General features: G+C 45.7%; 1 protein-coding gene across 5 annotated transcripts in view; it reads right to left on the bottom strand.

Moving 5' to 3' along the window:
- The window catches only part of LOC120908536 (translational regulator orb2-like), a 42,419-nt gene extending 18,674 nt beyond the window's left edge, over positions 1-23,745 (bottom strand). Inside the window, exons 1-3 of one of the 5 annotated variants that reach the window (XM_040319652.1) lie at positions 23,399-23,745; positions 19,451-21,154; positions 3,862-4,000 (exon numbers count right to left, since the gene is read on the bottom strand). In XM_040319652.1, the coding sequence (XP_040175586.1) occupies positions 3,862-4,000; positions 19,451-19,468 (157 nt within the window). In that variant the 5' untranslated portion in view covers positions 19,469-21,154; positions 23,399-23,745. Of the gene's footprint in view, positions 1-3,861; positions 4,001-19,450; positions 21,155-21,408; positions 21,487-22,297; positions 22,431-23,398 lie in introns of those variants that run through there. The other 4 variants (XM_040319653.1, XM_040319656.1, XM_040319654.1 and 1 more) reach the window with 4 other exon arrangements.
- Between the last annotated feature and the right edge of the window lie 1,444 nt (positions 23,746-25,189).

Raw genomic sequence — 25,189 nt, 5'->3', positions numbered from 1 at the left:
TGAGCCTTTTTTCTAATTTGGTATTTTTGATACCTAGATAAATTAAACGCCAGTGAGAGCACGTTAGGGGAGAGAGTGTCGAGCGGGGGTTTGAGACAAATCGATTGGAAAGATAAGGCGTTGCCGTAACAAACGCTGATGCTCACTTTCGTGATCATTCATACTTAATGCAGGAAGTGCAGCACACGCCTTATTATTAAAAATATGTGATGAAGATGAACAAATTGTAGACAGATATTTTTGGAGATCAAGACATGCCTTGGTCATAACAGTATTTCTGATTTTCCCCCCTTCGAAATCAATGTTACTTCAACATGCCCCAGTCACTAAGACAAAGCAGCGAAGCGTAGCGTTTATGCTGTCAGACCAATTAACGCATATTTTTTGTATTCTCTCTTCAACTAGGTTTACAGGGTTTTCCAGGGGTTAGCATACTTCAAGCCGATGGAGAAACCAATGATACCGACGCAAGCCGTATCTACCGTTCTGATCTGATTGGGGAAAGACATATTTTTATAAATGGATTCATAGTTGTATTCACGCTTAAGTGCAGTTTAATACATATGGATCTAAAAATAATAAAATTTTAAAACTTAAAACAGTCTTCCCGCAAAAAATGCGTATCCCACAATGTCCAGTATGAAACGAATCCAAACCGCATCGTCTACATACTAGCTTGACTAGTAATGGCGTGTACCACCATTACCACTATCTATGATTGCTGCCTTCTTCTAACGGTTTACCCCCGCGTGTGTGTGTGCCGGTCCACTGCTGCGGTTAAAGATTGTTTTGACCAGAAGCGTCCATCATCCTCATCAACATCAGTGCAATACCGGGTAGGTGTGTGTGTGCGAAGAAGAGTGTTCTATATGGGTGTACAGCATAATTGAGGGCTCTATAAACGGTTGTGATACTGACCCGGCGGCGGCGATTACTTTATGCGGCCCGCGCTCGTGCATGCATGTGCCATGCGTTTGTGCAACATCCAAGCGCAGCACGTGCTCGATTACTGTGGGATACAACGTAACAGTGGCAGCACGAAACCGAACATAACAAAACAGATTTGTTGACCAACAATAAATAGATTATAAATAGGTTACAATAGACAATTAGACAAAAAAAAACACAAAAAATTTGGCAATATGCAAAAAAATGACAATGAACATACTTTAATTGACCTGCATTTTTTACTTTATAAAAGATAAATTTTTGATTCTCTACAGTAAACGAGAATGTACATGAAATGCAAGATAAATATATAAAATGGAGGAATGGTTTGAGCTTAAAAATTGTGCACGCAACATAGTTCCAGAACACTGCCTTCAACACACAACTGAGAATACTGTGATTACTTAAATATAAATAGTAGCAATAAAATGTTTTTTCTTTCCACTCATTCAAATGAGTAAATGCTATTGATCTAATCCAATAGGAAGATGTGTTCTTTGTATATATGCTAGCGCTGCAAAACTAGGAAATGCTAAAACGTATACTGAAGTGAAGGGGAAACAGACCATAATGGAGACAGCATTAAAACGTTAATGATCTGCATTTCATTAGAGGAAATTAAATCCTGCTGCATAATTTCAGGCAGACAAGAAATTTCACAACTTCATGTCACATCATCTTGTCGCCCGATGCGACACGTATTGATTGGTTTGGCTTCGTCTACAGAGCGGGCTCATTTCGCAATTTTCTCAATTATTTTGTTGCCTATACAGAGGTGGGAAATCTTTATCCAAACAGGAAACAGGCACAGAAGCATATTCTGCCCAAAAACTCTTACATATATTCTCTGTACTAATTCTATTAGCTTATTTCATTCTAGAATAGGAACAATTCCAATCAGAATAGGAACAATCAGAAACACAATTCAAAAATCTTATTGAGTGAAAAAGAAAAAAAGGCGAATTGCGAGACCAATCGATTGCTCAGAGGAATTCGTGAAGTGTTTTAAACTGCGTGTAACAACACCAAGCACAACAAACAAGACAAAACAGCAAGAAAAAGGCTTCATTTCTTACATACTCATTCTTTTCTTACGACAAAGCGAACATGGAGTGAATGCGTGCGTGCGTATGTGTATTTTTCTGTTCTTCTTTGCGATTTTTCAGGAAAAATATAGACCACACCACCGTGTGTGTGTGCGTGAGTCACTGGCGAGTCTTTACCAACCGGCTGCTTTTGTTTTTTCTTTCTTCGCAAAAGCTCAGACACAGCAGCTCCACGGTAGAGAAAGAATATCGCGCCCGACGCTGAACGGAGATAAATGTGGTGGCAGAGGCATTTTCATGAATAATAAAATGGACCCTTTCCCCAGGCAGACCCAATCTCTAACGAAACGCAGCGTTGTATTTTACACGCGCGCAACGACTTGAGTGGGGGAAAAAGAAAAATACTCCCGCCCGCCCCTTCCGTGTCTTGCATTCGCCCCGACGAGGACGCGTGTAGAGACGATCAACTCCCTTGTTTGACAGCAGTCAAGACACAATACACGGCCACTCTATATGGCCTCTAAACTCTCACATATCCTTAGCCCTCCTTCTTCTTGCCGTGTTCGAACGCTGCACTTTGCTGTCAGATGTTAGTTACTACCACTCACACAGTAGTGCTGTAGATTCTGCTTAACATTCTGAAAACAATGTATTTAACAATATTAAAATCCTAAAATGAGGGTTTGTCGTTGTTTTTTCTTCACGAGCTTTCTCAATTGTTGAAGGTTGAACCGCACACACAAATGCATTTTAAAAGACCGATCAGCAGACTAGTGATGGGTAAAGTTGGCAAAAATCAGGAGTCAACTCCGATCGGACTCCAATAATTTAGGAACCGACCCCGGAAGGAAGGTCCGCCCAGCATTTTCTTGGGTTCTTTCTGAATCGTCCGAAGGCGTCCGGGGTCGTCCGAAGTCGTCCGGAGTCGCCCGGAGTCGTTCGGAGTCAGCCGGAATGTCGGTGTCGAAGTCATCCGGCGTCGTACTGAGTCGACCTTCGAAACAAAGGCCTGCATACGAAATGCACGACTCCGGCCGACTCCGGCCGACTCCGAACGACTCCGCCCGTCTCCCACTCATGGAGACTCCGTACGACTTCGAACGACTCCAGAAGATTCCAGATGATTATGGACGATTCCGAACAACTCGGGGCGACTCGGAGCGACTCTGGACGACTCCGAAGGACTCCGGACGACTCCGGACGACTCCGGACGACTCTGGACGACTCCGGATGAATCCGGGCGGAATTAGTGGTTCGGATTTTGCCGGAGTCGGAACCGGACTAACAACAGCCGGTGGCAGATCGGAGTCGTGGGAGCGCTCCAAAGAGCACATCACTACAGCAGACCTCTCTTCTGTGCGCTCTCATACTCACTGGCTTTAGGGCTCTTTGGACTGTTTGTGGTGGTATGTGGGGGAGACAACGACATCAGCAATCCCGTGTGCTTTTGTTTTAATGATTGCAGCAGTAGTCCAACGCAGGAAGCGGCATTGTCAACGAGTTCTGCTGCATAGACAAAGCTCTATGCATCTCTCCATCTGGGACGGCGGGCAGGTAAATAAAAAAGAAACTCTCCCTCTCTCCTTCATACGGCACTTGAGGCACAAGTCCTTATTACAGCTCACACAATGCAGCAAAAGCATACAAGAAAAATTCGCAACAATTGTCCATGCCAAGACAGCTCACACAAAGCGACACACATATATTCCACGCACCGGAAACTCTTCTGCCAACACAACACAGCTGGAGCTGTGGAGGAGGTGAGCTGGCGGGCACAGCAGGATGGTTAGAAACTGCCGCTTGCACGTGCGATGGTCTTTTCTTCTTTCAAAACAGTGCCTACTACTTAAAAATGTGCACCACTTACCGTCGATCGGTGACGGAAGTCCCCGGGAGATGATCTCATTGTGCTCCAGCAGCAGCGAGTTGATGGAATGCTTCTGCAGGATATCTGGCCCCGTCAGCGATCTGGCAATGTCCGGGCTGGGGAAGTCCTTGAATGTAGTCTGTGGGCGCGCGTGTGTGTGTGTGTCGTCCCGGTGGTGATGGGAGAGATGGAAAGAAAGAATAATGCGAAAATCAAATTAGAATTACTATATTTATTTGCATAATAAGTGCATTCCGAAGAAAGCGTAAGGTTGAGGTAGGATGCGGTATTTAACCGTCTTTACACAGTATAATTAGTTCCTGAGGCCCTTAACGTAGTGTGTTGTATCATTATTTTGTGGTGTAAGCAGCTAACCGTTTTCACACCACCGCTGAGGCGCAAATGACACTATTTTGAGAGGTAAATTGGCCCCGCAGGGCATGTGAGACGGCCTTCCCCCCTTCAAATGATTTAATCTTTATTTTTGCGGAACAAACAAAAGGCATTTCATTCGCTAATGATATTCTTTTATACAATCCTCATTATGACACTTTGAAACGCTCGTGTGGTGGTGGGTGATGGATGAAAATGTGCCCCGAGATGTGCTCATGGATCGCGCGACCCTTTGGAACGTGCCTTCCAATGAAGCGCGTTTTTTTTTTGCTACGCTTTCCCACACCGGAAGCTCCTCTCACTGGCAATGGTTTGTCTTTTTTGCTTTTCATTACCGCCACACAGCAATTACGACTTTAGGGCGGGTAGAATCTTCAACCAACGGGCCTCCCGGAGGCGCTTACGGGATGGATCATCGACATCACACACACACACACACTCACTTTCATTTTGACGAGCTCGACGCGAAGCTGGAAAAGCGCTCTGAATCATTCCGGCATGGTACGTCACCTCTTCCATCTAACCCACACCCACAACCACTGGAGCAGGAAAACGAAGCGCGTGTGTGTGTCTGTATGTAGGTGGTGGTTTTCACTCTATTTGTTATTTTAATTTCCCGAAAGGAAATACCGAAGGATGTTCCGGCGGATGTTCACACTAACGAGAACGGTTCGCGGAGGTGGTGATGAAACGGGGCACACCAGCAGAAAGGAAAACAGAAGAAACGCTAAAAGCGTTGCAAAGGCGCCTCTCTCCTCATCTTCCTGCTTCACACATTTATAGTTTTGTCTCTCTTGCCCCATGAGTCATATGCCTGAGATTCCCACCCACCCACTCTGCTCATCATCACACTGACGACCGCCGACGCGTCGGCCGTTCGTCATTCCAGTCACATTCGGAAAATGCAATTGACAACCTCTGTGAACGGTGTGTGTCTGGCTCTCTTTCTGGAGCCAGAGAGCACATTCCCAAGCCATCCTTCTTTTGCCTTTTTATCCAATTTTAAACATGAAACGAATTGAGGGGGAGAGGGCATGAGAGAACGAGTTTATATTCGTTTTAACTAATGAGAATAACCCCCACAAGCGCAAAACAAAAGCTCAGTCCACCAGTTTCTGGAGGGTCTATTGAATATCTACTACCTGTGAAGTACGCCCATGTCCAAGCCTCCTCCTTGTAGCTTCTTGTAAACGAAAGAATCGTTAAGCATTAGGGGAAAAAACAGAGCTAAGCGCCAACTCAGCGCTAAAAAGTACAAACGTAAATCAATCCAACGTCATTCGCGGGTCTGGTTTGGTCAGCGCCGTACAATAATCGCATCCTCATAAAAATTAGACATTGTCTTCCGTCGAACCAGAAGCAAACAATAATAGACCTTAAAATGATTCGCTTTATGCTTTCTGGATTTTACATTTTTGCATCAGTTTGGCAGTCTTCCGTGACATTGGCAGGATTATTCGGCTGCACTGCACTAACGCAAACCCAAGGACAATCGATGCGAGAGGGCCCCTTCTCTGTCTGTCCCTCACCCACGATGACATTATTGTTCAGTCTCATCTCACTTCTCTGTCCTCTGTCTCTGTAGTTTTGTGCAAACCCCAAAACAAATATATGTACACAAAAACGACATGACAAGAAATAGCCGCTACAATAATAATCGCCTGGAACGGTGCAACAAGCGGCAGCCGGCGCGCCGTAGTCGACCACTGCACTGACCACACTGCGATGTTGACGATTTTTATTATTGTTGTAGCTTAAAATTTCCGTGCTTTGCACGCTTCCTCGATCACATGCTTCTGCGACGCGAACATTTAGCTGGAGTTTTATCTCGGTCCTCCGCTGCGGGCCCCATAGTGCTCATAGCGCGCGCAGTAGGTGGCAGGGTACAGGAGCGCAGTAAACAGGAGTGAGGAGAGCAAAATGTTCCCGCGTCCGACAAAAAGTCAGCGTCGCGCGGGCGTTGCTGACACGAACGAAACTGGACAGCACAATTCCTTAATGATGGAAACTAAAGCTACAGCAAAAGAAACAACAAAATCATCCATTTTTACCCCTTTTCTTACTTCAATTTTAGGTCTTTAGAAGAGGGGAGTAGACACGTAGGATAGTAGAGTGAACGGTGATTTTTTAACGGTGATTCGTAGGTAAATGAAGGCAGAACACAGAACACGGCAGGCCTACCAAAGCCACTTCCACTCGACTGGACGACCGGAGGCAGGCCGTAAGACTTGCGAAACGTCCGAGAGAGATTTGTTACGGCAGTTTCTGGTCGGAATGTCGGCGCTGCTTAACGTTCGATTATGGCAACGATGACGTCCGCCGCCATCCCGTTATCACCATCATCATCATCAAGCTGTCAGTAAGATCGGACCCTTGAAAACATGTAAAAAAAGGGATGAAAATAATAACTCCCACAAACCCCCCGGTGTTTCCTTCTGCTGCGAAACAATAGCGAGAGTGTAGCCAAAAAATTGTCTTTCTTTGCATCCCAGCTATATGCCAGGGTCCTCCCACAAGCTAGCAAATAATGACGTCAGATTTTACAATTGGAAATTTTGTGTTGATTTTTTTTGTTTACATGAATAAGCACGTAAACCTTAAAATGAATCAATTAAAATAAATATAAATGAGCATTTTATAGCAAATTGCACAAGATTATCTATTCATAGCGCCGATTTAAAGATATTTTGTATGCACAGTTGCTCTTGTACGATATTGATTATTCGCATTATTATTTGCATGAATCGACTAAAACGAACCCAATCAACGAGTTTCCTTCGCAAGAGAATGTAGCTTAAATGTTTCTAAAATATATTACAATGCCCTCTTCTGGCCTCCCTTTTCCCACCTTCACCACAACCCTTTTTGATTACGCGTGTGCATGTTATTATTAAAAGCAAAGCAAACGATGCTCTCCCCCTCCATCCACACGATGAGGAATAATCCACTTGAATGCTTGAACGGTTGAATGGACGAAATATTACACGACCAAAAGGTTGACGTTCGTTTCCGGCAAGCCCCAGAGAAAAGCACACTTCTTCGACCGCAAACTCACCCAAAAACCCATACACACTAGGTTGTTCAACAAACCGGGACCGGAAATCTTCCCGCCCCCTCCCGCTCACCCACGGGGGTACGGTAAGCAACATTTGGGAAGAGTTTTATCTGTTCATCCACAGTTAATCACTCACTAAAACACGTAATATACCTTCTTCTACAGTGGAAATACTACAACCGGATGACGCAAGCCCCCGTCCATCACCACCATATATCCCCACGCGTAGCGACCGCCGCCCACCGACCCCACTCAACCTTCCGCCCCCCTTTCCTTCAACAATTTCAAACGAATGGGTGGTGAAAGAAGGAGGGGGTATTTTAAAGGCTTTTTACGTGTCGTCACGCGTTTTAGCCCACTCACTGGTGGGAATAGGTTTCTCTCCTCTCTTATCAGGATTTTCCCACGTCGTCATGACCCAAAATTTCCCAATGATGGAAAACAGAAACACATTAAATGGTCCTTCTTCTCTTATACACACACCACTAGACACTATATGCCTTTAAAACACGTGCGGTCGGTTGCCTTTTCATGCTGGAACACACGATCGGCTCCGTACAGAAGAGAGCGCGCCGCCGTTAGTCGTCAGCTACCACACACCAAAATTACAATGCTTTAAATCGTGCAAAGGAAAAACAAGATGAAAAGCAAGGAACAAGGCTCACTTTCATGCAGATACATACACACACACACACACGCGCGTTCGACACGGGAAAACAAATTCGTTCAAAGTGCAGTTGTGTCCTTCTCTCGCTCGCTATCATCATCGCACCCTTGTCGTGACTCTTCTCTATCCTTCTTGTTAGCATTGGGGATGTGCGGCGCTTCTCCTCACTTAGGGAGCTGGAGAGCTAGCAAACTTCAGAGAACACGGCGGCCATTGACAGCTTTTCTTGCCCCGACCGCACCGAGACTACGCCACACAATCTTCCAACCCGGTTGGGGAAAAGCCGAACACACACACACACACCGTGGCCAGCAGGACACTTTGAGCAGTAGTGCAGAATTCCCTCGCATCGCCAGCATCGGCCAGTGTCCCCCACTTCCCCTGACAAGCAAATACCGGATGTGCGAATGTGTGCGTCAGTGTTCCTGCCGGCACACGCGTATATATGTGTGCGCTTGAAGAGTACGATAAAAAGGATGACGTCCTGCGATTGTGTGTGGTAGTACTGGCGACGGTGGCAGTGATAGTACGGATGAAGTTACGGATGTTCCCGGCAGGCGACACACGCCAGAAGGGGGGTAAAGTAAAGGAAACGGAGGAACTGTCCTTTTCATCCATTTACACCCTCTGTTGCGTCTCTCACCCTCCCGCTGAAGGATGAAATCCTTTTAAGGGGTTTTCTCATTCACACCGGTTGACAATCGGTCGGGATGGGCGCGCGCAACAGGTGGTCCCCCTAGAATTCACGGGAAATAGACTGGGAAATAGCAACGGGGCGGGAGAGCAAGGGAGCTGCTGCTACTGCTGCCACTAGCCGAACCTTTTTTTTACCATTTGTTTTGGCCAGTTTGATTCAACATTCCTTTGAGGACGACGAATCGAATTGGAAAACGTGGCTTGGAGGGCCAGTAGGAAAAATTTGATTTATTTTTCAGAGAAATTAAGCAATGTAGAAGAGTTATCTATGTACTTGCAAAGGTTCACCAGCTTACCTAGCTATTCTTGTAGAATATTATAGCAAAATAACATAAACGTCGGGGACATGGTAATAAATCCAATTTCTTGTTTCAGTTGATCATATTTATAATTATTTCTCAGAGCAACTCACTGGTCAGCAGCACTTCACTAATTCTGATTGCTGATTGCACTGATTTGAAGTGTCCCAGATATCATTTGAAATATAAGGCATAACATACGTAATTCTGAAGAGGAACTTCCGATGGGATATATTAAATTCGCTGTGCACCAGTATTCGAGACGCTAACGAAAAAGACAATTCTAGCAATACAATGTGTTTAAAGGTGTTTCAATTTCCTACGTTAGAAAGCGTTGACAATCCTTTCTTTCCTAGCTTCAGGACGTACACACCAGCTACAGGACACAAATAGTATGGAAATATTATTTAAATGTTCGCGATTACCCATAGTTTGAGTTGGTTCAAGTCATCTAGCAGATAGACTACCCTAATAGTATATCATACAATTGTCGGCACATTATCAATTTCAGGCACGGATCATACTTGTCACCAAAAAAAAATCAAAAATAAAAGAAAACCGATTAGCTCACTTAGCTGATCATGAAGCACCCGCCTAGAAAGCTGAACAGATACACCATAAAACGAGAGCAAAGAAAGAAGGCAGAGCATTTTTAATCCCTCAATATTTATGGTGCTGCTTATAGAAAATTACACACTTCCATCCTATTCCGGGGGGAATAGGTTCTGTCAAATGCTACGTACATACACAAATAGCACCACACTTCAAATAGAAACGACGCTGCTGCTGCTACTCTGCTGATATCATGAAGGTGGTGCAAGGCGCGAAAGCACACGCGGAGGGAGACTAACCAACCAACGCAGGAAACGTCAGAGGGCCGACCTTCACGTATCCTTCTCTCCTCTCGTTCGGCTCTGGCTTGTCTCATACGCGTTACATATATCCATAAAATCGCCCTACGTGCTGGTAGCGTGTGTGTGTGTGTGATCCAAACACACACTGCGGTGGTTTGCCGCCACCACACCCTGCCACTGCTGCGCGACCAGCGGCGGCTTTGCTCTCTTTGCAGGTCCGTGTAACGATATTGGCCCCGAAGTGCTGGAGCCTGATTACAGGAATGATTAAAGAACGAAAGTAGGATGTGGAACCAGCAACGAAAAGAGGAAAAGGAGAAAGAAGAAAAGCACACTGAGCCACGCAACAAAAACACGCACACACACACACTGACAAGTGGTGTAATGCTACATAAACCAAAATGCACGGGAAACGATTGGTAGCAAACCAGGCAGTAGCAATTCCAACCATCTACAGCAGGAGCACGGTGGCTTGGAGGATGTTGGGGAGCGACGGAGTATGTGTTCTAGCGCATGTTTGGCATCTCGCTTTTGTTTGCCACTCGCTACCAAAGTAGCCGGGGGGGATTGTGAACCAATGCTCTCTCTCTCTCTCTATTTTTCCGTTTTGCTACTGATTTTACTACTTTTTTTTGACTAACACGCCCTTGCTGAAAACAGTGCAAGGTTGGTGGTAGTGGCCACGAACAACGTAGCCTACAATGTACCCTCCACCCAGCAGCAACTTCACACCTGCTCCCCTCCTGCTCCAATCGGCACGATCTGTATTAACTGTGTGTATGTAAGCGCAAGTGAATATAGGCAGCACTGGCAAAGCAGAATACAACAACAGCTCAACACACAACGCACAGCATCATCAAATGAGGCGCCACAATGTCATTCCAATGTTTTCCACACACACAAACACACGCACACAGTGTCCTCTTCTGGGTGCCTCAACCCATCCACCGTTCACCACATCACACGGTGGTGTGGTTCCCCTTCCTGTTACAGAATTCGCCGATTCGCAACTAACCCACGGCAGGGCATCGCTATGCATATTTCCTACCACTTTCTCCCAAACACACTACCATTCTCGTGAACCGACGTGACTTTTTCACAACTATACACCGATCAGAATCGGTAACCTTCCCTCTCCTTGTCAGCCCTCTCCTGCTATTTGTCGGTCGGTTTGAGTAGAAGGTGAAATAAATGATTAATTTTATACTATTATCAAAGCCTAATAAAACTGCATGAAACGTGGGATCTCTTTTATAGTCATCACCTGAAAACTTTGAAAGTGTGTATGTTCATTCAAATTTACAAATTTTTCACAACAACATATAAAACACTCAGCTAGTGTGTGTTCAATTAGTTTTCACTTTTATTTGAACTTCGCAATACATTCAACATACGCAATTTTTGTTTTAAGCAACGTTTACATCTCACCAAATAAAAGACTTCTCACTCCCTGAACACTTTTACTTAGGGGCACAGCCTAAAACACACCGAAATGCTTCATCAAAGTTCGATTACAGCACCGCACTGGCCTGAGAGCCACTACCCGATGGAATGAACGTTGGTTTTACGATTGCAGATTGGCGCACAGCGACACAGCTTCTCGTAGGCCCTTCTTGAGTGTGTTTAGGTCGCCGTGCTGTTGAGTACTGGTATAGCATGAATGCTCACGAGCCTCACTCTACTTCCCATACATCCAAAGGGCGGTATTATCTGAGCATCTGATTTCTTCTACTTCCACGCTGTTGTTGCGACCAGTTTGCGCCAATTGGTCGAGAAATTGTCTTGCTGTCTCGCATCGGTATGTGGTGTGTGCGTGCAGTGCATATCATAGGAAATCAGCAGCAGCAGCAGCAGCAAAGGAAGACGACCTTGCCCGACAGACAGGGTGGTTGGTTTCGCGTTACAGAAGCTTGGCGATTTCACGCTTTGGAGTTTGGAGACGCATAAGAGTTTTCACTTTTCTCCAAAAGCATTGATCGCCGTTTTGAGTGATATGCGCTAGCATAGTACACACTTTAACACAAGGCAAGTTTTTCAAATATGCCCTTCAGGTAAGGCTATTGTTAAAACAGTGATGATGATGCTGCTCCTAGTAGGAGCAGCAAGAGAATGGTGAGCACAACACAACACATCAGCGCCAGTTTGTCAATGCAATAAGTCAACCAATCTGCTGATAGTGTATGTATATATATATATATATGTGTGTGTGTGTGTGTGTGTGTGTTTCGCCAAACGCCTCCAAGATCGGATGGAGCAGACCGATACCAGGAAGTGGGAAAAGTGAGCGTCAAATTAACTTAACAAGAATGCTTTTAACGGAGAAGTATCCGGATGCTCATTAATGTGTGGCTGGAAGAAACTAAACGCACACAACGGCAAGACTTGTTACGGAAAATGAAAAGGGATCATTTGTAAGCAGCGTCTAGCAAGCATTCAACGGCATATGAAACGAACTCCACCGTCTGATAAATGAATGAGTTCAATGGAGACGCCTGGTGGTTTGTACAAAACGGCACGACACGAGTCCACCATTTGTGATCCCGCGAGTAATACTAAATGAACTGAGCTACAAAAAAATATCTATTACAGCAAGTTTTACAATAAACATTGCAAGAATGACTGCCTTGAAAACAAAATGATACAAAATTCCATAAATCTACTGCATACACACAACTCGATCGGGAAACGTGAATGAATCTTATGATGTGTGAATCTTTTCATTGCCAATCCACCATAATAATGCGATTAAGTCAGCCAACAATCTGCCACGCCCAATGCCATGTTTGCGCACACATACGCACATCTATTGGCCCACTAATGCGTTTCACACCAGGCACAAGCAACCGACACAGTACAACGGAAACTTCACACCTTTTATCGGCTCTCTCTCTTCGAATAATCTGCTTTTCCGCCAAGTACCGAGGCCACTTCCCATCGCTGCTCCAGGCCTACACGCCCGGGTTGCAATACAAAGGTGGAATATGGCATATCTGGTCTACTCGTCAAAACAATTCAGCAAGTTAACTTGCTGCTAAGAGGGGCGGCGGCGTCTTAGTCGTGGCAGGTGAAAGTTGACTCGGTGCAAGTGTTCTCCCGTGTGTGTGTGTGTGCTGCAATAGTGGATGGATGCATGCGATTTGTTCTTCTTTCATACGGCAAGCGATCTAACTCGTTAAAAGCGGTACCACCATCACGCCAAGCGACGAACCCTCCCCACCACTAATAGTGCACACAAAAGGCTTTTAAAAGCCATCCGAGCATACAACTTTGAACCGTACACTGCTGCTTGCTCGCAATATTACAGAGCCTATTGGAACTGAAAACGGTTTGTGCTTGAATTATAGAAATGCCTCTCCTGCATAGATCCTGGATGGTGTGTGTGAATGAATGTATTGGTACGACGTACGGTATTATCATACGAACGTTTGCCCCACGCAACACGGCAAACAGGCAAGTATACCCACGGTGGAGCCCATTCTCTTCAACACCGTGGGCGCACACACCGCTACACACACACCGCCACACACACATATCGTTTTCCTGTTTCGAATCGCAGAAGAAACAAATCCGGCCACCAGGGTGGAGCAGCGCAACAGACAGTTGGTTGGTTCAGGGCTAGAAATGGGACACGCAATGGGGACCTGGCTTGTACACTACACACCACATAAGGGCACGGAGCGAAGAAGAGTGCCCCGATAGGATCGTCACGCTTGAACACAAAAGCAAAACAGAGACACAGAAGCAGAGAACAGCAAGAGAGCGCGCTTCAACAAGGATGTGCAACAGGATGTTCAACAGTCGGAAGTGCTTCTTTCCCGCTTGCATCCTGTGCTGGATAGGATTGTCGACGATGACGATACCGCCGCCGCCGTTGTCGTCGTCGTCGTCAATACATACACGCGGCTGCTCTCTCTCTCTGCTGCCGGGACTCCTCCTCTTGCCTTGCATACGCGTGTACGCCGGCAGCTCCCAGTCCCAGGGTACGAGACCGTAGAACGGGGCTCGCGCAAACTAACGATGCAACCCACTGCACAACAAAAAGCCGGCGGGAAGGTGTTGGTGGCCGCAAGAGGGGCGACACGCGAGAGAGACAGTGTGATTAAAGAGGAAATGCATCTATGGCGGCTTTCAGGCGCATTCGTCACGAACGTGCAGCGAGAGCGTTTGTGCATGTGTACGTGAAAGTAGAGCAGATAAAGCCTTTAATACTGAAACGATAGTTTAAATACGATTACAACAAAGTAGCGCCAAATTATCCTTTCACAATATATTACCGTCATTCTTTTTGGAATTTAATTACATTTAATTTATTTCCTTTGCAAGTTTCCTTTTAAATCAGATTGACACGGTGAGTTTCTTACATTAATAAAAATTTCATCATTTGAAAAACAATAATTAGTGGATAACAAATAAACAAATAATAGCATTTTGAAATCCAATGAAAATGACATCAAAAACAAAGCTGTTAAAATGCAAGAAACCAATATAGGGGGCCTTCACGATTCTAGTTAGTTTTTTGTATGGAGTCTGACAGTTGGAGGCTGAAATCATGTAAACACTCCATACAAAACCACACAAAAAACTAGCCTGCAATTTTCAGTCTAGATTATTCTAGCCACAAAGCTAGAATTAGATTCGAGTACCTGCTCGAAAACACGGGTTTGTTTACATTTATCCCAAGGTGCATTAAAGAAATCAGGTGATGCAATATAGAATCAAAGTGTATGTAGTCCAGGTGGTCTCATAGCTTTTTTTTATAACCAATTTTGAGCATCACTTTTTAACAGAACGAGTGAAAACTTTTGCTCCAACGAGCTTTCTGGAGGCTTGACGAATACTCAAAACACTCTTAAATTCTTCATTCAGAAGCAGAAGCGATAAAAATCAGTCTTCTAAATGCATACACCTTGGGATAAGCCTACCTGTATATTATACTCACTTAGATAGCTGCTCGAAAACTGCTATACAATGCAAACAGCTGACAGGCTGAAATTTCAGCCTACGAGCTTCAAACGGAAAGGGCCCCATAAAAGGTTTAGAAGGAGCAAATTCATATTGGAAAAATATACAAACAGTGAATCATGCTTCGATATAAACTAGCACTACGACCACTCACACATTTTGTTCAGTATCTAATTCATCTGATGTTCGAGAAACTATCATCATTCACAGTTGCGTCACTTATGACGCGACTGTAGCAGGGAAAAGGTCAACACACATGCCCGCTGCTGCATCATGTTCAACCAATCATTTTACAATACCATACACATCAACAATCACACACACACACAGCCACGTACTACTCTCCTGACAACGCACCACACTCGCCAGGAAATGAATGGCTCTGAATGGCGGTCAGTCACTTAAAGACGCAGGAAGTGCATATCCCCGTGTTTCGCTCGACGTATGCATACCAGCGCAACGTATCTTCGCAGGTAAACCACCACACACCTAGTCACCTCTAGTTGGCCTGGGGAGGGAATGTAATACTGTTGTGGCAGGTCTGATGTCCGGTATGCAAAGCGCAAACGATGCTGGTGTGACACACGCCTGTCACACAATGTGAGCACAGTGGATGGGGGCGTAGAACACACTGGGACGAGGAAATGAGCATCTCTACTCGAGCAACCAGTGGGGCGCGCATGTTTTCTCCTCCCGCTGGGCAGCACAAAATACGCCCGGGCATGCTATAGAGCCTGACAGGTGAGAATATTTCTATTAACTTAATAAGTGTATTACTGTCCCCCCTCAACACCGTCGTGGAATAGGAGGGAGGGCGTGTGAGCTTTTGCTTCACAGATAACTGCCATCGCCCACATTCGATTTCCCTTTAATAGTGTGGAGCGCACACGACAGCGGACCTGACACTCAAGCATGTTATTACCTGGAGAGACAGACACATACACACACAGCATGGGAGAAGCATTCCGATTTTATGACATTCAGATGTTTCCTACCACCAATCGCATAAAAGGATGATTTTGCATCCGTTCTCTGTGGGAAATTGAAAAAGAAATAACACCCCGGCACAGGAACAGGAGCGTGTTCCCGCCATTTGACGTTTGTCACATCCATCCATTTAACACATACCCACACACATCTATGCCTTCAAGTCGGACTTCACTGGAAGCTGCTGGCAGTTGTTCCGCCACACCTAACACAGTGGGTGTGTGTTTGTGTGAATGGGAACAACGCATGTGGGCGAATGTTTCCTCTCCATCCGCCCACAAACGTACATTTCCTGCACAGATCACAATTGACGGTGGTGTACATGCATTTAAGATAATAACTTTATACTCCACAAGTAAGCATATGTACTAGAGATGGGCTATCTGGAGCGCACCCATGACTCCGATCTGATTCCAACTAACAGTAGTCCGTTTGCGACTCTGGTAAAATGGAAAATCACTAGTTCCGCCCGGAGTCGGAGGAGTCATCCGGAGTCCTAATCGTCCGGAGTCGTCCAGAGTCGTCCAGAGACGTCCAGAGTCGTCCAGAGACGTCCAGAGTCGTCCAGAGTCATCCGGAGTCGTCCAGAGTAGTAGTCGTCTGGGTCGGAGTCGTCCGGAGTCGTCGGGAGTCGGAATCAATCAGAGACGTCCAGAGTCGGTAGGAGTCAACTGGAGCCGTCCTGTGCAATGTGCTTGTGATCAGGCATTTCATTTCGTTGTGTTTTTTTTTCTTTCACTTTGCGCGTGCACTTCGTGTACAGGCCTTTGTTCCAAATGCCGGCTCCGGACGACTCTGGACGACTCCGGACGACTTCGGACGACTCCGGACGACTTCGGACGGCTCTGGATAATGCTGGGCGGACCTACCTTCCAAAGTCGGTTCCAAAATTATTGGAGTTGGATCGCAGTCCGGATTTTTGCCTACTTTACTCATCATTAGTCTGTACATCCCTGGTGTCACCACCGCTTGGTATATCAAATATCCGTTGGGAGCCGTTTTATTGAGTAGAAACATTTAACTTGCTACAGTCAAAGTCTTGGAGAAATAGGTCAAATTATTTTGACAGCGTTTGATACTAAATAATAACTAATGTTTAGCCATAAAATGTATTTGTAAATCACAAAATACAGGGGTAAAGACGATCTAACATTTAAAGATTGCACTACTTTCACCATCTGACATTTATACAACGCTCCCAAGTCAAAAGTGCACGGGGAGCGACAAATTAACAACATAAGCGACACGCGCGCACTCATCCGAAGCAATTACCAATTTGATGGTTTTTATAAAAACTTGCCCCCGACTGTAAGCTTTCTCCTCCCGCATTTCTTTTGGGCAATGTCCGCAGATCCGCGACCTATAGCCTTTCTACGGGGTTTACCCGAAGAAAGTCCAGCACCGTTAGGTGAATGTGTCCTGTGTGCTCTGTAGCCAAAGATATCAAAAAAAAAAAAATCGCGGCCTCTTTCGCTAACGGGCGTCAGCATTGCTCGGGAAACTCCACAACCATATGCTCCCCCCCGAAAGCGCACTGCTTGGTAGTATTTTATTAATTTATTTTGACGTATATTTTTTTAAACCACATCAACACACCACCTCTCTTTGAGCCGTTGGCGACCTAACGGCGGCAGTGGGGGCATTATTAAAACGGCGTGGACGCTATAATTCACACGCCGTTGCGTCGCAAGCGCGGCGCACACATGGAGCGGAGCCTGTAGTACACACTTTTACTTTACGCCGCGGTTCGTTACCCCCAAAGAGCTCCCCCAGAGGGGTCGTGCGCGGTCTCGGGATGATGATGTCGAAGTTGACCAGCCATCCATCCAACAAACACAGACACACACACACATGGGGGACGATGGGTGGTGAACGGATCGAAGTGTTTTCGCGTCGCCAAAAGTTTTACCCAAACCGGTGGGAAGTAGTGCGCGAAGCACAGTGTGGTGAAAATTGGGAGGGAAAACTACCGTAAGCTACGCGGGCGATGACTAAACCAAAGGTTCCCGACAGAAGCTTTCCGAAGCGCCTTTCTTTTCACCAATTAGCTGATGTCTGAGGCCTGTGCACACGCAAGGGGGGCAGCTGCTAATTTGGGGTAACAGATTTGATCTAGCGCAGCTGTGAACCATTTTATGACGTGTGCTGGGTGAAAAACTACAGTTGTTACATTTTTTAAATGATTTCGATTGCCTGTTTCAGAAAGAGATGCGTCGTGATTGTGAAATTTTCTTAATAAGTAGCAATTGAACATTACTCTTTTACACACTCTTACATCTTGTGCACAAACAAAAGGACAGAAAACAACACGAGCCTGAATATTAGTTGTATCTACACAAAGGCCGAATCACAACTATAGTTCCCCGCACCTTGTTAATCATCTTTGTCGCTAATATATGGATAAACGCACACTTATGGCTGAGTGATTCCACTCCACAACACGTTCATCTATTTCATTACAACCAGCAAACAACCAAACCCATTTCCTTCTTTCTCCACCGCGACTTTTTAAACATCCAAAGCTTGTGAGAGCTGAGCTTCTCCAGCATAGTTCATCCTCCGCCGGGCCAACGAGCAAGCTAGCTGGTGGGCTAATTATTGTAATGTATACGCGAAAGGTGAATTAAATCAGCGAGCGCACGGCGCATCAACAGGTTGATCCCGGTTGGTCCGGTTGTGTTTACGCTTCAAGATCACCGTCCACAACACCATCGCCGCGATCTTGTATTTTGGAGCGATGGCTTGTCGCTTACGGTACTTTATGCTTGACTGTTGCCAGATATTTTGCCAAGTAGTTTTCAGTGTAGAAAGCGGCTATTATTGACTTCGACACCGTAACAAATGTTTAACCGTGTAATGAGTCTTAGTAAACGAAAATTACCTCAGATACGAAAGAATTTAACGCTTAACAAAAGCATTGCCTAATCAGATTGTTCAAATCTGTATTCTACATTGTGTCGATGAAATGTTGGCCAAGTACGAAATTCTGACTCCTTCTCTAGCACTTTTGTGGCGAAATGGCAACGCGAAACAGGAACCAACCGTAATCAATCGTACTTATATTGCGTCCTTATGGTTTGGACACGTGTTTAATCGAATTGATGATTTCACACCGCCCACGCACACACACGTGGTAACAACTGTGTGGCTTTTGGTCCAAATGAAAAATCGACCCTTGCATGTGGTCCAGCGAAATAAACCCACCATTAGCGTCAAATAATGTTGCACCTAACACGAAGGGGAAATGTTAGCACGTTGATGCCTCGCTGCATCCAGGCCAAACCCCAAGAAAACATACAGAAGTTATTCCACCGATGTCAATAACCTCCATCATGCTGCTCTCTCTCGGTGGTTTTGCTTGGGTGGGTGGATGGGTGGGTGTGGGTGCAAGAAAGCACAACAAAATATATCCAATCTGGGCGTGATTTATAACACAGCTGAAAAGAGGAGCATATGGTGGGGTCAACATACACAGCGATATCCTAGGATGATGATGGGGGGGCACACATTGCAGTGCTTGCCGCCACGTGTACATCGGAAACAAAATGAGGAAGTGTGTATCGCATGGTGCACAGTGTAGGGAGTGAGTGCGCAAACGAACGTATTCCCTTCTCCCCCTACTTTATAGGGAAACCAGAAACGATACTCCGGTGACGACGAATAAGTAAACACTCACCTGTTGCAGGGAAGGCATCCCTTCGTCGGTTGGTTTCACTCTCGGGAGAGAATTCGGAATCGTCCTGCCGTTTCGGGGGCAGTCTGTGTTCGTGTGTGTGTATCGCGCGTATGGCCGTCTTCCGTGTACTTTTCGTTCCCTTCAAACGCGTGACGCTTGACTTTTTACTCACTCAAGAGTAGGGAACACGTTTGCGCGGCCAATGCCGTCGTCACCGAATGTTGCAGATTGGATTTTTTTTGTGTTACTTTACAGCACAAATCTGTTCGATGATGTTGGGTGAACACGCACACTTGAAAATTACCGCGTAGTGGTGTGTGCGTGAGTGTTGCACGGTCGTTAGATGCTGCTGCTTCACCAACACACGTTCGCACAGGGAGCAACCATGCGGGATTGCAAAGCAGCAAATCCGCGTGTGTAGTAGTAGTAGTCAGTTGTCAACGGTCGTCGTCCGTTTCTGTCCCGTATGGTGTATGGGGAGTACACTGTTATCCGGTGTGGGTGTGTGTTTGTGCCACAGCAAGATTGGATGTCGCTCAGATCTCGCTCCGTTCCTTTTTCGCGTGCTTCTACTTGGCTTTCCTTCCTCTGCCTTTTCCGGCACTTCTACTAGTGTACGATGGTACAACACCAGATGATATTGACAAGCCAAGGGAATCTTCTACCAGCGACACTGCCCCTTCGCTCGATCTGATGAACCAGCAAGTAGTCGTCGAAGCGATTTTTTGCCTCCAGTGGGTGATTCACACTGATCGAATTGCTCACACGGGAATGTTCAAAACAAAATAAATAATAAATAAATAAATAAACGTTCATTGGCAGCAAGCGCGATTGCTTCGCTGGCTAGAGTGCGCCCTTGATCCGAACAAAACCGCTACTGTCGAGACACAAAAAGGTAGTGCTGGTCAGTGGTCAGATGTTGTCCGTCCACCTTTTTACGAACGATTTTTTCGTATAAGAAATACACAGACACACACACACGTACGCACAACAAACACGTCAATTGTTTGTTTCTTTTTCGCGCAAGAAACACCACACAGCAGCGTCAGGCAAACAATCTGGCACGCACGCACGCACGCACGCACTCCCTGCTGTTTTGTTCGACGGGGAAACCTTCTATTCTTCGGCTACTGCTGCGGCTGCTGCTGTGGCGATTGTCCGTTACACATTCGGAAGGTTTGTAGTAGAGTCTGCTGCCAGGCGCGCAAGGGAGATTAAGTATTCATAGTTCGTGTCTTTTTGCTCGCCTTTTATTCGCCCCGATCTCTCGTCGATGCGGCGAATACACAGCCTCTCCCGGGTTGTAACGGCACAGAACGTTCGCAGGATGTTGCCTTTCTTCGTTCGCACGCGCTTTCCCTTTACTTTTCACACTTGAATTGTTTTTTTTTCTTCTTTGCCGAATTTTTCAAAAGCTCTTGCTCCGGTCGATGAGTAATGAAGTCACCTCCTCTCCTGGCACCACACAACTTGGGACCTGTCAGCTGTAGCAGCACCACCACACAACACACAGTACACTTTTCTGCCCTTCCAGTACATACGGCAAACACTGCTGAAAGCACACCGCACCGGATTCAGCCGATTAATGACACACAGTGAGCACTTGGCACGCACAGCATAGCAGAAAAGCACTGGACACGGAGAACCACAGAAATGTCTTGCACAATTCCGCAAAGAGGAAGAACAGTAAAGGTGGCTGTTTGGCTGATGGAAAGAAAAAAAAACGATAAGAAAAAGTAAACAAACAGGAAATTAGTACAAAATAATAAAAAAACCCGACTGCTGAAAGGAATTTCGTCACCAAAAATCACACGCAAAAGAACCAGACAATTATATCCGTGTATTTGAACCGTGTTCCGACGGCATCGTTCTGGTGGCGGCACTGTGCTTCAACAACATCCAGCCCCGCACCATCCGACGGGACGACGACGACGGCCGCAAACAGATTTTCCACGAACCTTTGCCACGCACGATCCGCAGCAGGCGACGCACGAAACAGCAATGAGATTGCCTCTTCTCGGAGGGATTCGATAAATCCTTCCGAAATGATACAGCAGCAGCAGCAGCGGTAGAGGATGTGCTTTCCCCAACCAGACCAGCACACACACACTCACCGAGTTTGCGTGTGTGTGCTGTGCTGCTCGGATGGAGCAAAATCATCCGAAATGATGAAGCGAGAAGACGCACCACAGAGCTCAGAGCGAGACGGCATACGACACGATGTTCCAACAGAGGGAGAGAAAGAATCTGCAATCGAGCAGCAGCTTGGGATGATGTGTGCCTGTGTGTAGGTCGTGTCAAAATGGTTTCGGCTGTAACATTCGCGCACATGGAGCTTCTTGCTGCCTGCAGTCTTGTATTGCTGAACAATACACAGGTGAAGATGTGTAACACCTTTGGCTAAGTGGTTTAGTTGATGCAAGTTAAGTTACTCATCACCACGCACATGCACAAAACTTGCGCAAATCCGCAAAGTCTGACAACGCTGTATTGGCTCCTTCCTAAGAAGTGCCTGAACAATAGATTCTGCGATGAATAAGTCAGCTCTTTTCACGATCAAGCACCCACAGACTCACACACATACACACACTCCAATTCGCCGGTCGCGGTTATAACACGTTCCCCGTTCAAAACAAAATGGAGAACAACGTCCAGCGGATCTCCACAGGAAACAAGAGCGAAAGAGAAGAAACACACTATTCTATGAAATTCACATTCTAATCGAGCTGAAGACTCTTGGAAAAGGCACAACACTTTTACAGTTCCTCATGATTGCCCAGAATTTACCGAGACTTGTAGACATGCAGTTCCTGACACAGTGTGCAATACTAGCTGAACCCTTCTTACCTGGCGGGACAACTACACCGAGGCGCGTGGTGATAACAGGAGGCACAAAAATCGTCTAACAAGTGCACACGTAACCGTCGGCGACACTAGTTGCCGGCGATGGTGAGGATATGATAACGGGAGTTTTACACCTACCACCAATACTAACACACACACACACAAACCGTCTATTGAAGAGGAGACAATTGAAATGATAGCGATACGCACACGGCTATAACAGCCCGCTTAGACTAAGCTGCCCTGTCTCATCCGGCACTAGTGTGCGTTGCTATAGCGTAACCCACAGGTAAGATATGTTTTTTTGTTTCGCTTACTCTGATCGTTTACAAAGAGGATGGAGAACACAGCCAATTTAGCAGATTCCATTTTAAAAGTATTGTGATTTTAACAATTCTAATAACAGCGATGGCGTACAAAAAAAAAGTAGAAAATCTAGGTCTTGTCTCGACACAGAGAGAAAAAGTAATATTTGTGTTTTTTTTCCAAGCGTGTGCACACACAACTATCATGGAGGAAAGGAACACTACCATGGCCTATCGCACTACCACTACGCAAAAACCGACCGGCACAGCCTACTCCACTACACAGTGTGTGCAGCAGCGCTCTCAGGTTCAGGGCATTTCAACAGCAGAAACCGTGGAACAAACGGACATATGGGGAAGGTTGCTGGAAGGGCACGGGCATGCTGCTGCTGAAGCTTTGCCTGTACGGCCAAATTTAATGACCGTGGGAGGAAAAGGAGGAATCGCTTTGACGCTGGCTGATGCACCGACACACCCGGTGGAAAGGATTCGCCATGAACGCACACTCCGGCAACAAGCCGGCTCCGTACACAACACACCGATAAACATTATCCTGATGCACCACACCCTTGCGAAGAATAGGAAGAATGTTTCTGGCATGGGCACGGTCTGTGTAAGCTGCCCCTCCTCTCGCGACGTTTTCACACAGCCTACGGAGTATTGCAATATTATACAGTAGCGGAATTTTCCAGAACCAGAGCAAACCTTTTGCTGCCCATCTATATAGTATTTCAAGAACTACTTTCAAGAACGGAACCATACGAACATTCACAATTTCAATAGCAAATTTACCACATACATAACACTAACTTGCTCTTCACCGAGTGGCCGAATGATGGACAACGTGTCCCCGGTCAGGATACCGCATCGTTTACTCTGCACGATCCTCTAGTTTATCCGCTAGTTTTATTGAATTAATCTCGCAGGATCATCCACACGATTAGCGAGTAGTTTTGAACGGAATCCACACGGTACAAACACGCACGCACATACACACGGGATAGGCACTTGAACCGGAAATCGTTCTACGCTACCGAAATCGGGATAACACCTTCACGTCTCTGCGATGTTACGTTCCGGAGCGACTGGAAGAATCTGCGCTATCGTTCCGCTGCGGGAGGACGAACTAACGACGAGTTTGATCAGTCTCCAGTCTGCTCTCCAATACTGCTTCACGTACGTACCTTCACTACTACTACCAACACCACACACTACCATAGTTTCACACTACGATAGCTCATGTATGGCATGCTGTGATATATCCGTATACATGGGTGAACGCATACCCAGCCATGGGCGTACACGCACGTGACGGGATGGAGCAGTTGTGCACTATGGGGCAACTGGATGCTCGCGATGGTCAAAATGTTGTCCAGAGTGTCGGAACATTTTAAAAGTTGAGACACTACGGATTGTTTTAAAAAGCAAAGAAAAGACAATTTCATAAATACTGGTCTTGAAGCTAATATCAGAGCAGCTGATCTCTAAAACGTATGAAAAAAAGAGAATTTTGTGAGGTTTACATGTGATAATGGCTCTAAATTGGTATTTTGGTATTTGAAATACGCATTAATTAAATGTTTGATTTGATCATTAAACAAATGATTTTATTGTTATGAGTGTTTCGCTAACGTGCTACCAAGCACAAGATAGCAAGAGTGAACGAGAGAGCGGGAGAACGTGGCTAGAAAACAAGTTAGTCGGACCCCCTTGCGACCATTCTTGCGAAACAAGCTATGGTCATCATCCATTTCACTTTTGTATCCCCTTCACGCACACAGCGACCGACCGGCGAAATACAAGAAATAAAAAAAGCCGGCCCATATATCGCACGTTCGAGCAGAATATGCGTTGCTCTTTTCTTTTTTTGGATTTTGCTTACACACAGGCGCACGATTATCAGTTGCACTGCTACCCAGCTGATGCTAGTCCCGTCCTGCTCGAGCTAGCTGTCGTTTTAGCGTGCCAGTTCTTTCGTTCAGGTTCAGCGCATCAACACAGCCGCATACAAACTACCCGAGAGAGAGAGACTCTCTCTCACTCTCGCGCGCGCGGTGGCGTGTTTAGTCATTCGGAAAGGATATACTTTTCCATCCAAGCAAACGTGGGGATTGAGTGGGGGATCAACAATCTTCTGCAGCGCATGGCAGGCACCGTATTTTCTTCTCCATACGCACTGTTTGTACGCAAAACCAGACGCGTGAACGGGGAATGTGCATGCAAAAGATATGTTTCGTCCGAAACACGTGGTGATAATTGTTCCACCAAACACGTGGTGGATGACTTTTTTTTAAACTAATTTAAAGCACAACTGACTCTTTAATCAAATATTTTATTTTCATTTTTAAATCATAGTTTTAACGACAGGTACAGTACAGGACGTAGCAAAATGTATGTAATATGTAATGTAATAAAATTGCTTTGAAATTGCGTGTACTTTTCTGTGCAAGTCACCAATTTTATTTTGATTCGACTCGATTAAAGGATCTTGTGCGTTTTATGTATGCATATTTATGGAAAAAAAGTTTGTTGTTTCAACAAGGAGAATTTGCTGGCTTTTGATTGAGTTTTTGCACTTGAATTTATAGCT

This window comes from Anopheles arabiensis, chromosome 2 (assembly GCF_016920715.1).
Source record: "Anopheles arabiensis isolate DONGOLA chromosome 2, AaraD3, whole genome shotgun sequence".
Classification (NCBI taxonomy): Eukaryota; Metazoa; Arthropoda; class Insecta; order Diptera; family Culicidae; genus Anopheles; species Anopheles arabiensis.
The sequence above is the reverse complement of the archived record's forward strand: the minus strand, read 5'-3'. Positions and strand labels throughout refer to the sequence as shown.